Source organism: Miniopterus natalensis, chromosome 11, assembly GCF_054644295.1.
Source record: "Miniopterus natalensis isolate mMinNat1 chromosome 11, mMinNat1.hap1, whole genome shotgun sequence".
NCBI classification, from domain to species: Eukaryota; Metazoa; Chordata; class Mammalia; order Chiroptera; family Miniopteridae; genus Miniopterus; species Miniopterus natalensis.
The window spans coordinates 6,870,587-6,885,507 of NC_142091.1; the positions used below are offsets into that span (position 1 = coordinate 6,870,587).

General features: G+C 52.3%; 1 protein-coding gene across 1 annotated transcript in view; it reads right to left on the reverse strand.

The window, feature by feature from the left end:
• The window catches only part of TMPRSS4 (transmembrane serine protease 4), a 30,637-nt gene extending 24,369 nt beyond the window's left edge, over nucleotides 1-6,268 (reverse strand). Inside the window, exon 1 of the mRNA XM_087822134.1 lies at nucleotides 6,262-6,268. Coding sequence (XP_087678260.1) covers nucleotides 6,262-6,268 — 7 coding nt within the window. The remainder of the gene's footprint in view (nucleotides 1-6,261) is intronic.
• Between the last annotated feature and the right edge of the window lie 8,653 nt (nucleotides 6,269-14,921).

Genomic DNA, 14,921 nt, shown 5'->3' on the forward strand with positions numbered 1-14,921 from the left:
CTCCACCTGCAGCTTGGATAGGGCCGTTCGATACCTTTGGCAGGCTGGAGCAAGAACCTCTCTCTTGAGTGCCTCGGCCATGACAGGTAAGGTGAGGAGAGGGGACGTGGGCGCTGGGTGATCATGAGTCGGGAGAGGAGGGTTTCCGGAGAGGAGCCCGGCTCTGATGCAGCGGCACCCGGATTGCAAGGATCTTCTGAACCGTTTCCCTGTCTCTAGACAGCTCCCCTGTCCGCCTCTGCCGTGCGCAGGTGGGCATCCGAGCCCTCTCGAAGGACTCGGGCAACGTCTCGCTGCTCTGCCTGGTGCTCAGGTGTCCCAGTGCACACCTTCCTGAGGGACTAACCTCAGCCTCGGCCGCTACATTAGAAACCATTTTGCCTGGCTCTAACCACACTGGTGCTGACCTGTGGGCAATTTGAGCTGAGTACCTTGGCCCCCATCCCAGCACATAATGGCTCTGGGGCAGGGCCTGGGGCAGACGGGGTGCTAGGCATCCTGCTATTACCCTGCTGCCAGCCTGCTGCCAGCTGCCTTCGTTCTAGAACCAGCCTTTGTGTGCCAGCCCAGCGCTCGACTCCGGGGAGGGCCAGGAGAGAGGGTGAAGGGGTAACTACGCTGATACACAAACGGAGAAACTGAGGCACGGGGCCATTAAGCTGTTACCAAGTCACATGCCAAGACAGCAGGGAGGGCAGGAGTGAGGCACTGAGATGAGGGGACTCCTAGGGGCTGCGTTTAGGAAGGGTGGATGGGTCCTAAAGCCTGGAGGTTCTCTGCACTGCAGCTGACCCCAGCTGCCATCCCTGACACAGTTTGATATTTGTGGAAGAATCCCACACATTTACACAGCCCTTGAAAAACCCCACTCCCTTTTACTTGTCCATAATTGTCCTCTGAACTCTGAGGAGGAGGGGATTGGTGGGAGGGAAGAGGGACTTGGGTGTTATGAAGACTGACTACTCTTTACCTGCTGAGCCACCTTGGGCAAGTCCCTAACCCCTCCTGGGCCCGTTTCTGCCTTCGTAAGTGGGTACGGTAGAACTGCCTGACCTTGCCGGAGAGGGGGGAGGTCCCCTGGGTGCTGCACCTGCTGATTACCAGAGGCCTTTGCAAGCCCACAGGAACTTGTTTGGTCTTTTCCTGTTTTTACAGATGAGCTCCTGTTCCCTCTCTGTTGGCCTTTGGGGTTTGAGGGGTCTTGGCTGTGCCCGAGCTCTGAGTCAGGAGCACTGACCTGAATCAGCTGTGCCCCTTGCAAGCCATGTGTTTCCTCATCTGTAAAATGACCTGCTTCAGAGGGTGGTTGGCGAAGGTTAGCTGAGATGATGCATGTGGTGCGCCTGGCTCGGTGCTTGACATGTGGAGGGTTAGTACGTGAAAAGTAGCCCCCTCAGCTGCAATTTCCCTGGAGGCTTGGGGAGCAGAACTCCACACCGCGCCAGAGGGTGTGCTGGGTGGTGTGCAGGGCAGGACTGAGCCCCCTACGCCCAGAGCGCCAGCCTGGGGTGGGGGTGGCGGCTGCAGCAGAGCTGTCCTCTCCTGGCGAAGGCCTGCCGGGCCCATCTGTGCGCCGAGCCCACATCCTCTGGCAGCGCTGCCTGGCTCCGGTGGCTGCCCTGGCCTCTTGGCAGTTGCATTAAAGCTCCTTCAGCTCTCTTGCCGCTCGCATGCTCCAGGAGCGCTTTGTGAAGTTTTCCTCGCGGGGCTGCTGTTTGCCAGGGGAGGCTGTTTCACAGAGGAGGGAGCACGGGCCTCAGGCAAAGGATTTAACCACTGGGAGCTCCAATTTCATGAGAGAAACAGATTCAAGACGTCTTCCTCGTGGTGAGACCAGTGTGCTCACTGAGATCGCAGCACATTCCCGGGTGCACAGTAAGAGTCCGGTAACTGTCAGTGATCATAATGAAATGAAAAGTAGTGACACTTGCCCTGGCTGGTGGCTCAGTTGGTTGGAGCTTTGTTCTGTGCACCAAAAGGTTGTGAGTTCAATTCCCGGTCAGGCATATCGGTTGGAGGCAACCGATCTGTGTTTTTCTTTCACATCGATGTTTCTTTCTCCCTCTCTCTCTCTCTCTCTCTCTCTCTCTCAAAAAAAATCAATTAAAACAATATCCTCGGGTGAGGATTAAAATAATAATAATAATAAAATACTTTATTCCACCAGGCACTGCTCTGGGGCTGAGTATAAAGCAGTGAACAAAGGCGGCAAAAGCTTTGTGCCCTTGGAGCATATATCCTATTATTTTTGTTAATAATTAATAGCAACATTAGTACAGAGTCTAGCAAGTGCTTGACATAGTAGATACTCAAAAACTCATGAATTATGAATGGGAAAGAGCCTAATGGGCGCCTCATTGTACATAATGGGGCTGAAGGAGTGGTAGCTATTTTCATGGTTGCGCAGGGCCACGGGGCAAGATTTCAGGCAGGGGAGCGAGAGACTGGGGTGCTCTGGGGAGAGAGACTTGAAATGATGTCACGTGTGACCTCTTTGTGGACAAAGGGTGGACGATGCAGCCAGAGGAGTGAAGACCTGCATCGGCACAAGTGTGGTCCCTTAGAGTGAGAAGGGCCATCTCAAGGAGGCCAAGACGATGCTGGGGTTAGGGGGAGTATCGAGGGCTGCTTTCCCGTGGCATGGGGAGATTATTTTAAGCAACAGAAGGTGTGTGAGTAGGAGGATGGCGAAGGGGATGTCCACAGACAAAAGCAAGGCCAGATACGGGCTCCACAGCACCCCGGGGTGGGGTGGGGCCTCCCGCTGCAGTGGGAGGGAGGCGGGCAGTCATAGGTGGGGATCACAGTCCTTTGAAATGCTGTAGCTCTGTTTTGTTCCATTTTCCACATACTGGCTCTGCAATCAAGGCCTGTGGGCAAAGGGCTCTGAGGCTGAAACAGGTTTGGGGAAACCGCTTGTCCAGAAGGCCTCGAAGGTCCCTCCTTGGGGCCTGTGACTCGGAGGGCCTCGCTGGAACCTCTGCGGCACCTGCCCAGAGAGATACTAGGTTTAGGCCTGGTTTACTTACGAGTTTCTCTCTGGAAATCAGTTTTCTACCCTTAACGAGCTCTCGGTACCTTGATGATTTATTTTCCTAAGAAGCATGGGTGTGAAACTTTTTTATCTCTCTTCTTGACACTCTAAGTCAACTATGGCTTCTTTGTCCATGAGTTTCTTCCTGCTTAGTGGCCTTTGGCAGATCAGGAAGGGACGCAGTCTCCTTGCAGAGCAACATTGTCTTCCCTCCACGGCCCGTCCGCTGACGCAGTCTTGACTCAAGGCGTGCTTCAGCACCAATCCAGCAGCCTCTGGGGAGGAAGTGGGGCCCCTGCTGTTGTAGTTTCTGTCTCTATCTCAAGTTCCGGTTCTAGCCTCAAGCTCAGGCCTCAGCTGCACACCTTGGAGAAGGGTGGCTAACGAAGAAGCAGGTCCCCGAGCTCGCAGTCCAGCCCCGGCTCTTGGCTGAGTGACCCTTTCCAAGTCACGTAAGCTCTGCGAGCCCCCTTTCCTCATCTGAGCACCGAGGACCACGAGGTCTCAGAGTTGGTGTGATTCTGGGTGATTCCAGATGTGAACGTACTTCCCAAGCCCAAAACGTTGCCCTTGCTGCTCGGGGCGGGGCTGAGCTGCTGCGGCTGTCCTCATCGGCTCTTTAGGACACAGCGACTTCTACCTACCCATCTCCGGGGATGGGAGATGAGATCATTCATCTCAGTCCCCAGTGTCAGGGTGGGAATGGCGTGCAGGTGGCGTGGGGTGGCCTCAGCTACATTGCCGCTCCCTTCTGGGGTCTGGGTGAACTAGTCCCTGCTGTGCCTGGGGCGGGCACCCTGCCTCTGTCCGTCTGTGGATTATATGGAACTGATGGCTTCGATTTTGTGTGTTCTCTGAATCTCCTAGTGTCTTGTCAGCACGTAGCACATAGTATATGCTCAGGGAACACGCGCTGAATGAATGAGTGAATGAATGAATGCACATTATAAAGGAAGAAACTGAATCAGGGGAAATGCCTAAAGCATGTGGGCTCTCCACCCCAGCAGCAGAACCCAGCCCTACCTACGTGCAGGACATTTCCTGACAGAAGACTTTGCTGCCACGCAGTCAGCGCCCACCCTAGGACGTCGCTGTGTCTGGTTGCGTGTGGGTTATGCCAGGAAGTGAGAAGCTGCTCTGGAGGGACCCGCTGGGGAGAACGGTTGCGGGTTGAGTCTTGTTTACACACTTCGCTGCAATCATGGTAGTTGGAGTTGCAGGCTCTGAGGCGCATTGGGCAGGCTCAGGGGCATTGCCACTTGGGCTCTGCTCACATTCTCTCTCTTCCCTGTCACTGGGGTTTCTGGGCGGGCTCAGGCCTGTCCCTTCCTCACCCCAGTCCTCTTTGGGATGAAAACACCTAGGTAATACTTCTGGTAGAATCTGGCACTCTTTCCTGTCAGACTTGGCTAATCTTTTCAGTGTCAGATAAATCAGACACTGATTATAGTGTCTTAGTCACTTGTTTGTCATTCACTCACAAAAATTTATCAGTTGCCTATTCTGTGCTAGATTTGGGGCTAAAAGATAGAAAAGACATAGACCCTGTCCCCAAGAAAGTCATAGTCTGGCGGCAGTGGAACACATTTTAGGTTTTGGGGAATCTGCTGTTTTGGACAGTCATTGCTTGGGAATTTGAGGTGTTTTACGGAAGCAGAGGGTTTCATGTGAGAAGGGGGAAGGCTGAAGGGGCACAGCCGTCTGGCAAACCTGAGGGGCCTGTGTCTGCCTCCTGCTGTCCTGGGCTGGCTCTGGGCTTTGGGAAGTTTGTCCAGAGCTCCTGAGCCTTGTTTTTGGCCTCTTTGTCCTATTTTGCCCCTCTGCCCTGGACTAGTTTCTCTTCATTTCCCACACTCAGATGCCCAGATTCCCTTAGGCTTTGTCATGGGACAGGCTAGGGAGTGAGAGCCATCTGGCGCAGGTGACCTCTGGCTTTCTCAGCGGCACAGGGGAAGGCACAAGGGGGAGAGAGGCCTGGGCGTGGGGAGCCTGGCTGCTAAACCACTTCTCCATGGCAGTAGCCAGACACAGAGCTGACCCCAAAGGCAGGAGAGGGGAGCCGTTAGAGATGGAAGAGGCCTGGGGGTAGTGCTGCCACCTGAAATGGCCCTTCTCCCACCCTCCCAGCGCCGAGGCAGCCCTGGCCTCCTCTGCCTCCGGCAATTCTCCCAGTGCCCCGAGCTTGTCCGTTGTTAGTGAAACATGAGTTTATGTGATCGTTTGATAGCAGCTAGCTGGGAGTGGGGAACACTCCCACCCCTCTAGACTCAGGGAGCTCTGCGGGAGCAGGACCATGCCTGCTTCTCTCACCAGCAAGGTGCGCAGCACCAAGGGACAGTGCTGTTTGGTGGAATGAATGAGCAGAGCTGGACACCTGCTGCCCTGCCCGGCGGGAAGGGTGGCCTGCGCCAAGTTCTGGAGGAGACCCAAACACCAGGCCCTGGCAACTGCTGGGGCCTTTCCCTGGCCCGGCCCTGCCGAGCCCAGGGCCTGGCCAAGACCCCGAACCTGAGCTCGATGTGGGGCCTGCATGGCCCGGACCTCGGCAGGGCCCTCCCTACTCCCGGGCCAGGTGCTCTAGACAGAGCACCGCCTGCTTGTTCCCACCGCCACCCTTCCTTGCTGTCCACATGCAGTTCCCTCTCCTGGAGTGCCTGTCGCACCCTCTCTCCTGGAGAGAGCCTGTGCACTTTCCAAGGTCCAGAGAAAGTAATTTCTCTTCTGGGATGGCTCCCTGACCACCCTAGAGGGAACTTACTGACTTCTCTGTCCAGGTACCTTCCTTGTGCCACCTGTGGTTCTAGACTTGCCACACTCTCCTAGCATCCTTTGGTAAGGAGTTGTCCTGCCTCTGGATTCCGAGCACCTCCAGGGCAAAACCTATTCTTCCGCCCTCCCCCGTCCCCAGCCCTCTGGAGGTAGTCACTAGCAGGGAGTGATTAACGGGATTGGAAGGATGAAGTTACTTTGGGGGTCATAGCGGCATCAAGCCCCCACCCTGCCCCATCCCCACCCAGGGGGTGAGAGGTCCTGGGGGACAGGTGGGGCCTACCCTTCCTTTGCTTATGTTGCCCTCTTGGGCCTTTTTACTGCTCAGCCCTTGGTCTGCTGCCTAAGAGCCCAGATGGCACCACTAGGCCGGAGTGGGCTCCAGGACCCTGCCTTCTTCTGAGGTGGGCACTGCCCACGCTCCCAGGCCCCCCGCTGCAGCGGGCTAGCCTACTTACCCGCCATGTCCCTAAGTCCCAGCTCAGCCCAGCAGGCCCCTTGGCCTGTACCAGCTGGCGAGGCAGGGAGGAGAGGGGGGTCCCTGCTCCCTGCAGTGCAGCCGAAGGGTTGGACGTGGCCTCAGGCATCCAGCTCTCTACTCAGGTGGCTTGAGCCGAGGCCTCCCGGCAATGCTGAGTCCAGACCAGGATGGCTCAGCATCACACACACACACACAGACACACACACACACACACAGACACACACACACACACACACACACACACACACACACACACACACACCAGGATGGCTAGTCATAGGGTCTTGCTTTCCTGCCTGGGCTCAGCTGAAGCCTAGGTCTCATTTCCCTTGGGGACAGAGACTGTGCTCAGGCCTCTGCGCAGGGCCTTTGCAGTTCCTGCTCTCACTGGGCACACCCAGAATAGACTCAAGGGAGAGCTGTTGTTAAGAAACAGCAACCTCGCAGGACTGACTCTGTCCTGGGAGGGGCCCGTGGGTGTGGGAGGCAGGGAGGAGGGGGTATAATGTCTGGGCCTGGGCATGAGCTGTCCCATCTTTTCCCAGTGCTGGGAGCTATGCTCGTCCGGGCCTCATTAGAGGAAAATGACAGGTAATTAGGCACAGGTGGTTTCAGGCCTAGGGGCCGCCTTGCCTTTGGGCCCAGGCCTGACCCCTCTACCACAGTGTGCCGCCTGCTGCCCTCCCTCATAGAGCTGAGCCGCTGCTTCCCTGGATGGCGAAGGCCAGGCTTAGCCTTGCCACCCGCCCCTCATCCATTTCCTGAAGAGTTTCTCTTCAACCACAGTCCATGCCCTTGCACAGGCCTCCGTGGTTCACAGAGCCTAGTCACACGCACTGTTAGCCCACTCGGTCCTTCCGTTAACCCGTGTGCACATGGGGTGGGTAATATTTCTATTTTTACAGGGAGAAAATGAGTCTCAGAAAGAGTCAAGTCTCAAGACCAGTAAGCTTACAAGGGAGCCGGCCATTTGACCTTTTGATTCTATAGTTAGTGCTCTAGTTATTTGCCCCAGGAACGACCCCTCCTATATTGCCCCCCTAAGAGGCACCCCAGTTTTCCTCAGCACAGCTCACAGCCGGTGGGCTGGGCTGCTTCCTCTTCTCTCCTGGGAGCCCCAGTGGGGGCACGGCTGGGCTTCTGGGAGCTCCCTTGGATGAGGGCGTGGGCAGCTGGTGCTCCTTGGTGGACCGCAGGGTGGAGCAGGCAAGGCCTCCCCTCTCTGACCCTCTGCCACCCAGCACCGGGACTAGAGCATCGCCAGACTTTCCAGGGTAGCCCTGTGGGCAGGGCTGGGGCCAAGAGTCATTTGAGGGGCCCCAGTAAGTCACCTCTTTTCCCTTGGACAGAATGCTTCCCTTCCTGTCCCTCTGCCCCCTCCCCCCCCCCATTTTCATGTTGGTTCTTGGGCAACTGGCCCATCTTGGCCAGCGATTGGAGAAGGCAGATCCCTGGGTCCCCCTGAGACCCACCATTTAGCCTCTCCCCTTCGTGTCCTCAGCTGTCTGGGACTCTTTCTCTTTGCTTCAAGGCAGCGAAGCCGCTCAAGTATTCGGAGGAGGAGAGAGGGCAGGGCCAAAGCAGACCAAAGAGGAGATCCCCACAGACACCCTAGATTTGAGGCAGCTCTCCACTGTTTTCTTTAATCAGGAAAGGAGTCAGTTTCTCCAGGGAGGTGGCAAAGGCCCCTGTGGTGCCAAAACAGCCCCTCGCTCTTGGAAAAGTGCCAGCCTCCAGCCAACAGACCGGGAGGCACCGGGCAAGAGAGGGGACAGGGTTTAGGAGGAGACAGTCAGAAAGGCAGCCTCAGTCGAGGTGCTGGTGCAAGGGTGTGGACAGGGAGGGAGAGAGCAGGGTAGGTGGGCAGGAGACAGCTGGAGTGTGGGAACAATGCAGGTGTGACCGCTCTTTAACCCGAAGGGTGTTACAAATTCTCAGCTGATGACCTCCCGGCTGCCTGAAGACTCTTTACAGAGACACCCCCACCCCTACTGCCAGTCTTCCGAGCTGGGCCCCACACTCACCATGCTGGCTCTGAGATCTTGATTGCTTTATGGCCTGGGGCTGAGTCCCGAATCGGGCGGAGGGCCTCCCGGCTGGGCCAGGCCGGGCCGCAGGTCAGAGGCCCCCAGCGGCCTTGGCTGGAGGAGGCCTAGGTGCGGAGCGGGCCCGGGGCCCTGGGGCCCAGCATCCCTTTCTCTGCAGGGCGCTGCCGCCTCTCGCCGCTGTTCTGCGGGAGTGATTTGGGGACTGTGGGGCAGGTCGACGAAAACAGTCCTTGGGGTGAAGTTGCCAAACTGGAAAGGTTGTGTGCCTTGTAACCTGACACCTGTCTTAGGGGCTGGAACAACACCTGGAGTCATTCAGGGCCCTTTGCCTCAGAACAGGTGACACACCTAGATGGCGCAAAAGCCTTCCCGCCTGAGCGACTTCCACCCAGCCGGGTGCTGGCTGCCGCGTGCTAGAGGCGCTCTCTCTGCTGGTTGCGTGGGTTCTCACGCGGGTGGGTGCTCTTGTTTGGGGTTGTGATAAGTTGGAGGAGTTTGGGGGGTAGGATGACAAAACTTACTGCTCAGTGGAACTGGGTTGTTCCCATCTCTTAAAATGAGGAAAACCTGGCCCCAGGTGCGAAGCTGTCCTGCTCAGGGCTTCACAGGGCGTGCCCCAGGGTCCCACCGAGACGTCTCCCCGCCTCACCAGCTACTTAACATCGTCAGTATCTCCGCCGCTGCCAGGCTCGCACCCAGGTCTCCCTCCGCGCAGGGTCCCTTCTGATCCGCATCCCGCTGCCTCCTGGGCCCTGAGCGGCCCTGTCAGGGAATGCACAGGCAAGACCGTGAGCCGCAGAACTGTGCAGCTGGAGGCACCTGTTCCTTTTGTGGTGAGGACACCAAATTCTAGAGAGCAAAGCCAAGTCTCCAAGATCACAGAAATTAGTGTCAGATTCTGAACAAATCCAGATTTTCCCCATTTCTCGACCTTGACCCTCCCTGGAGGTCAGCCAGGTTAGACTTGAGTGTTGGCTCTTCCATTAAAAATGCACTTCTTGCCGGGCCGGGCGTGGCTCAGTGGTTGAGCATCGGCCTAGGATCCAGGCGATCCGGGTTCGATTCCTGGTCAGGGCACACATCTGGGTTGCGGGCTCGATCCCCAGTCGGGGGCGTGCAAGGGGCGGCCGATCAATGGCTCATCATTGGTGTTTCTATCTCTCTATCCCTCTCCTTTCCTCTCTCTGAAATCAATAAAGATATATATTTTTTAAAAATGCGCTTCTATGTGCCATCTCTTTAATTCTTACAACCCTATGAGGAATATTTTGTTCCCACTTGACAGCTGAGGAGATCATAGCTTGGGGCTCATGAAGTGACTGCCCCCACAGCACACTGATTTTTGGCAGACTTGAGGTTTGTACCTGGCTCTCTGACAACTACCAGCCATGTGAAGAGGCTGAGCATAGCACAAGTGTCTGAAAGGCCCACATGGTCTGGGAGACATTGCCCAAGGAAGACCCTGGTGACATCTGAGCAGAAGAAATATCAGGTCGATTTATGTGACTGTCAGCCAGATCCCAGCTGCTCAGTGTGGGGCGTCCTTGGACTTGCCACTTAGCACAGAGACTGAAGTTGGTCTGGAGGCTCTCTTAAGCCAACATGGCCCCAACATCCCCACTCTGGGCGGCAGCCTTTAGAATTGAGAGTCCCAGGCAGAGTCAAGTGCCTATGACCTCAGAACAGGTGACTTCAAGGGACAGGCTTCAAAGACCCAGGCAAGCACCTCCCTTTTAAGGAGAACCCAGCGGTGGGACAGTGAGGGGCTAGGGGGCCACCCTGGAACAGGCCTTCCCTAGCCTTAGTTCCTTATGTGCCAGGCTAAACGTCTGGCCCCGAGTTTGCATCCACTTGCTTGGCACTCAGGTGATGAACCAGGAAAGAGGTAGCTGCCTGGGCAAGAAGGCTGCTGGGCGTGGCTGGTTGAAGGAAGATTACTCAGCTGCCTGGCTCCAGGCCAGGCCCAGCGCCCGGGGGTCTGGGAGCCTGATAAGAGGCCTGGGTAGGACGTGGACGGGGCCACTGTGGTGGAGAAGGAGCTGCAAGGTCTATAGGCAGAGGCAAGAGGCCTGGCGAGGGCAGAAGGCTCCCTCTTCCCTGGGCCAGGTGGGGCTGGACCCCCATGCCTCAGCTCCCCCTCGGCCACCTCCTGTCCTGCCCTGAGCGCTCTTCCTCTTTTCCTCCCGTCTCTTTAGATTCCCTTCCAGTTTTATTCTCCTGACTCTTGCCATCTGCTCACATTTTATCTCTTCCTTGTGCTCGTTTCCAGCTTGGGGGTCGAGATCAGAGACAGCTTCGCCACGTAACGAACAAAACCCAAAGCAGAGCCCCTCCCTTGCATGGCCCTCCAAGGCCGGGAAGGCCCCTCAAAATGTTTACATATGTTTTTGCAAATCTTGTAGCATATTTTCGGGGTATGCTTTCTTCTTAAAAAGGGCTCCTCAAAATGTAAAGCTTCGGGCCTCAAAAACCTGGCTGTCTCTTGGCCAGGAGCGCGGGGTGTGGAAGCCTGGAGTCCAGTGTCCTAATCCCACCCCCCGATGTTTGTGTGACTGTGGGCATTTTATGTAATCCTCCTGAGCCGCACCTTCCTCAGCTGTAAAATGGGGGCCACAGCAGCACTGACCTCACACGGCTGTGAGGATTAAGTTCCGTAATCTCTGTGAAGTGCCTGGCACCTAGAAGGGCCTCTGTGAATGGAGCTGTTACCTGTTCATTTCGCGGAACGTGTGCTTGTGGAGCTCCTGCTAGAGCTGGCTGTTGCGCCAGGCACTGGGGATTAGGAAATAAAGGACACAGGCTTTGCCCTGGCTGGTTTGGCTCAGTGGTTAGAGCGTCAGCCTGCAGACTGAAGGGTCCCGGGTTCAATTCCGGCCAAGGGCACGGACCTTGGTTGCAGGCTGGATCCCTGGCCTTGGTCCAGGCCTGTGCAGGAGGCAACAAATCGATGTATCTCTCTCACGTCGATGTTTTTGTTTTTTTTGTCTCTCTCTCCCTCCCTTCCACTCTCTCTGAAAAACAATGGAAGAAATATCCCCAGGTGAGGCTTAAAAACAAAAGACACAGGCCTTGCACACACAGTCTGCTGGAGGGACGTGACATGGCCACAAATCGGGCTAAATTAGAGAGATGTCTGGGAGAGGCGAAAAGAACACTCTCGGGGAGTTCAGAGGCCCTTTTTCACCTTCCGATGCCCTCTTTCCCCCTCTTTCTCTTCTTCCTTCCGTCTCCTTTCCTTCATTTTCCCGGAGGACATTTTTACGGAAATATATAATTTATAGGGCAGTACATTAACTGTCAGTTGTTTCTGATTAAACATTTGATCTTTTTTATTTTTATTTTATTTTATTTTTAAATATGTCTTTATTGATTTCAGAGAGAGGAAGGGAGAGGGAGAGAGAGAGAGAAACATCAATCATGAGAGTCATTGATCGGCTCCCTCCTGCACGCCCCCTACTGGGGATCCAGCCCACAACCCGGGCATGTGCCCTTCTTGACCGAGAATCAAACCTTGATCTTCTGGATCATAGGTCCATGCTCAACCACTGAACCATGCCAGCCAGGCTAAACATTTGATCTTAATATCAGCAGCCATCCACATGTGCCTGCCCATCGATCCACCCACCTGTCCATCCGTCCGTCCATCCATCCATCCATCCATCCATCCATCCATCCATCCATCCATCCAACACATAGTTTCTATGGTGTCATCAGGCCTTGTGGTTAGACACTGTGGTTAGAGAAAATAACCCTTGCCTTGGAGAGCTAGTCTGCCACGGACTGCAGTTCCCCATTAAAGCAGGAGCTTCTGGGGGCAGCCAGCCCTCTACATCCTTTCTGCTCAAGGCCTGTCTGTGGAACCAGCAGCACTGGCATCACCTGGGAGCTTGTTAGAAATGCAGAATCTCAGGTGCCCCCCCATACCTACTTAATCAGAATCTGCACTGTAAGATCCCTGGGTGATGTGTATGCACCTTCAAACTTGAGAATTACTGTTCCAGATAAATGAATTCAGTAAAGTAGCAGGAAACAAAAATAAATATCCAGAAATAGATGGCATTTTTATATACCAATAATGAACTATCAGAAAGGGAAACTAAGAAAACTATCCCATTTATAATTGTATCAAAAAAGCACACACCTATGAATAAATTTAACTAAGAAGGAAAAAGTCCTGTTCTCAGAACATTATGGTGTTGAAGAAAGAAACTGAAGAAAATACAAGTAAGTGGAAGCATATGCCGTGTTCATGGACAGGAAGAATTAACATCATTAAAATGTTCATACCACCCAGAGCAATCTACAGATTCAAAGCAATTCCTATCAAAACACCAATAGCATATTTCACAGAATTAGAATTAATAATCCAAAAATTTACATGGAACTACAAAAGACCCCAAATAGCCAAAGAGACTTGAGAAAGAAGAATAAAGTTGGAGGTATCACACTACCTGATATCAAACTATACTACAAGGCCATAGTAAACAAAACAGCATGGCATTGGCATTAAAACAGACATAGATCAGTGGAAGAGAATAGAGAGCCCAGAAATAAACTCACACCTGAATGGTCAATTAATATTTGACAGAGGAGGCAGGAACATACAATGGGGTAAAGACAGTCTATTCAATAAATAGTGTTGGGAAAATTGGACAGAAACATGCAAAAATATGAAACTAGACCACCTTTTACATTATATATATGAATAAACACAAAATAAATGAAAGGTAAGACTCAAAACCATAAAACTCCTAGAAAAAAACATAAGCAGTAAAATCATGGACATTTCTCTTAGCAGCATTTTATATAATATATCTCCTTGAGCAAGGGAAACAAGAAAAATAAACAAATAGAACTGCATCAAACTAAAAAGTTTTAGCACAGCTAAGGAAACCATCAACAAAACTAAAAGTAACCCACTGAAATGGGAGAAAATATTCACCCATGATACATCTGGTAAGGGGTTAATACCCAAAATTTAAAAAGAACTCACCCCCCCCCCAAAAAAAAACAATCCAATTAAAAAGTGGGCAAAGAATCTGAATAGGCATTTCTCCAAAGAGGACATACAGATGGCCAAGAGACATATGAAAAGATGTTCAATGTCAGTAATCATAAGAGAAATGTGAATTAAAACCACAACGAGATATCACCTCACAGCTGTCAGAATGGCTGCCATCAACAAATCAACAAACAAGAGTTGTTGAGGGTGTGGAGAAAAGGGAAACCTTGAGCACCATTGGTGAGAATGCAGATTGGTGCAGCTACTATGGGAAACAGTATGGAGGTTCCTCAAAAAATTAAAAATGGAACTGCCTAATGATCCAGCAATTCCACTTCTGGGTATATATCCAAAGAAACCCAAAACACTAATTCAAAAGAATATTCCACCCCTATGCTCATTGCAGCATTATTTACAATAGCTAAGATATGGAAGCAACCCAAGTGCCCATCAATAGGTGAGTGGATTAAAAAGCTGTGGTACATTTATACAATAGAATATTACTTGGTCATAAAAAAGAATGAAATCTTACCATTTGCAACAGCATGCATGGACCTAGAGGGTATTGTACTAAATGAAAAAAGTCACTCAGAGAAAGACAAATGCTATGTGGTTCCACTTATATGTGGAATCTAAAGAATAATATAAATGAACAAACAAAACAGAAACAGACTCATAAGTACAGAGGACAGACTGAAGGTTACCAGAGGGAGGGGTGTGGAGGGAGTCTGAAAAAGGTGAAGGGATTGAGAAGTACAGATGGGCAGTTACAAAATAGTCACAGGATGTAAAGTAAGCACAGGGAATATAGTCAACTATAATAACTAGGCATGGTGCCAGGTGGGTACTGAAAATATCAGGGGAAACATTCTGCAAAGCATATGATTGTCTAATCATTTTGTTGTACATCTGAAACTAACACAAAATAATATTGAATGCAAACTGTAATTGAAAAAATTAAAAATTAAATCCTCTCTTTGTCTTTCTTAACATTTGGAATTTTAATTATGATGTGTCTTGGTGGGGTCCTCTCTGGGTTCATCTTGTTTGGGACTCTCCTGAGCCTGTATGTCTATTTTCTTTGCCAGGTTAGGAAGTTTTCAGTCATTTTTTCAAATACATTTTTAACCCCTTGCTCTCTCTCTTCTCTCCGGTTCCCTATGATCCAGATGTTGTGATGCTTGATGATCTCCCAGAGGCCCCCTACCCTGTCCTCATTTTTCCGGATTCTTTTTTCTTTTTGCTGTTCTGACCGGGTGTTCTCTGCTTCCTTCTCTTCCAAATTACTGATTTGATTCTCTGCCTCATCTAATAGGCTGTTGATTCCCTCTAATGTAGTCTTCATTTCAGCTATTGTATTCTTCATTTCTGACTGGTTCTTTATGTTTTCTTTCTTTTAAAATCTCCATTTTTATGTTTTCTATTTCTTTTTTTAAAAAAGGTCTTTTATTGACTTTTAGAGACAGAAGAAGGGAGAGGGAGAGAGACAGAAAAACATCAATGTGAGAGTGAAACATCTATCGGCTGCCTCCTGCACATCCCCTTCTGGGGATCGATCCTGCAACCGGGCATGTCCCCTGACCAGGA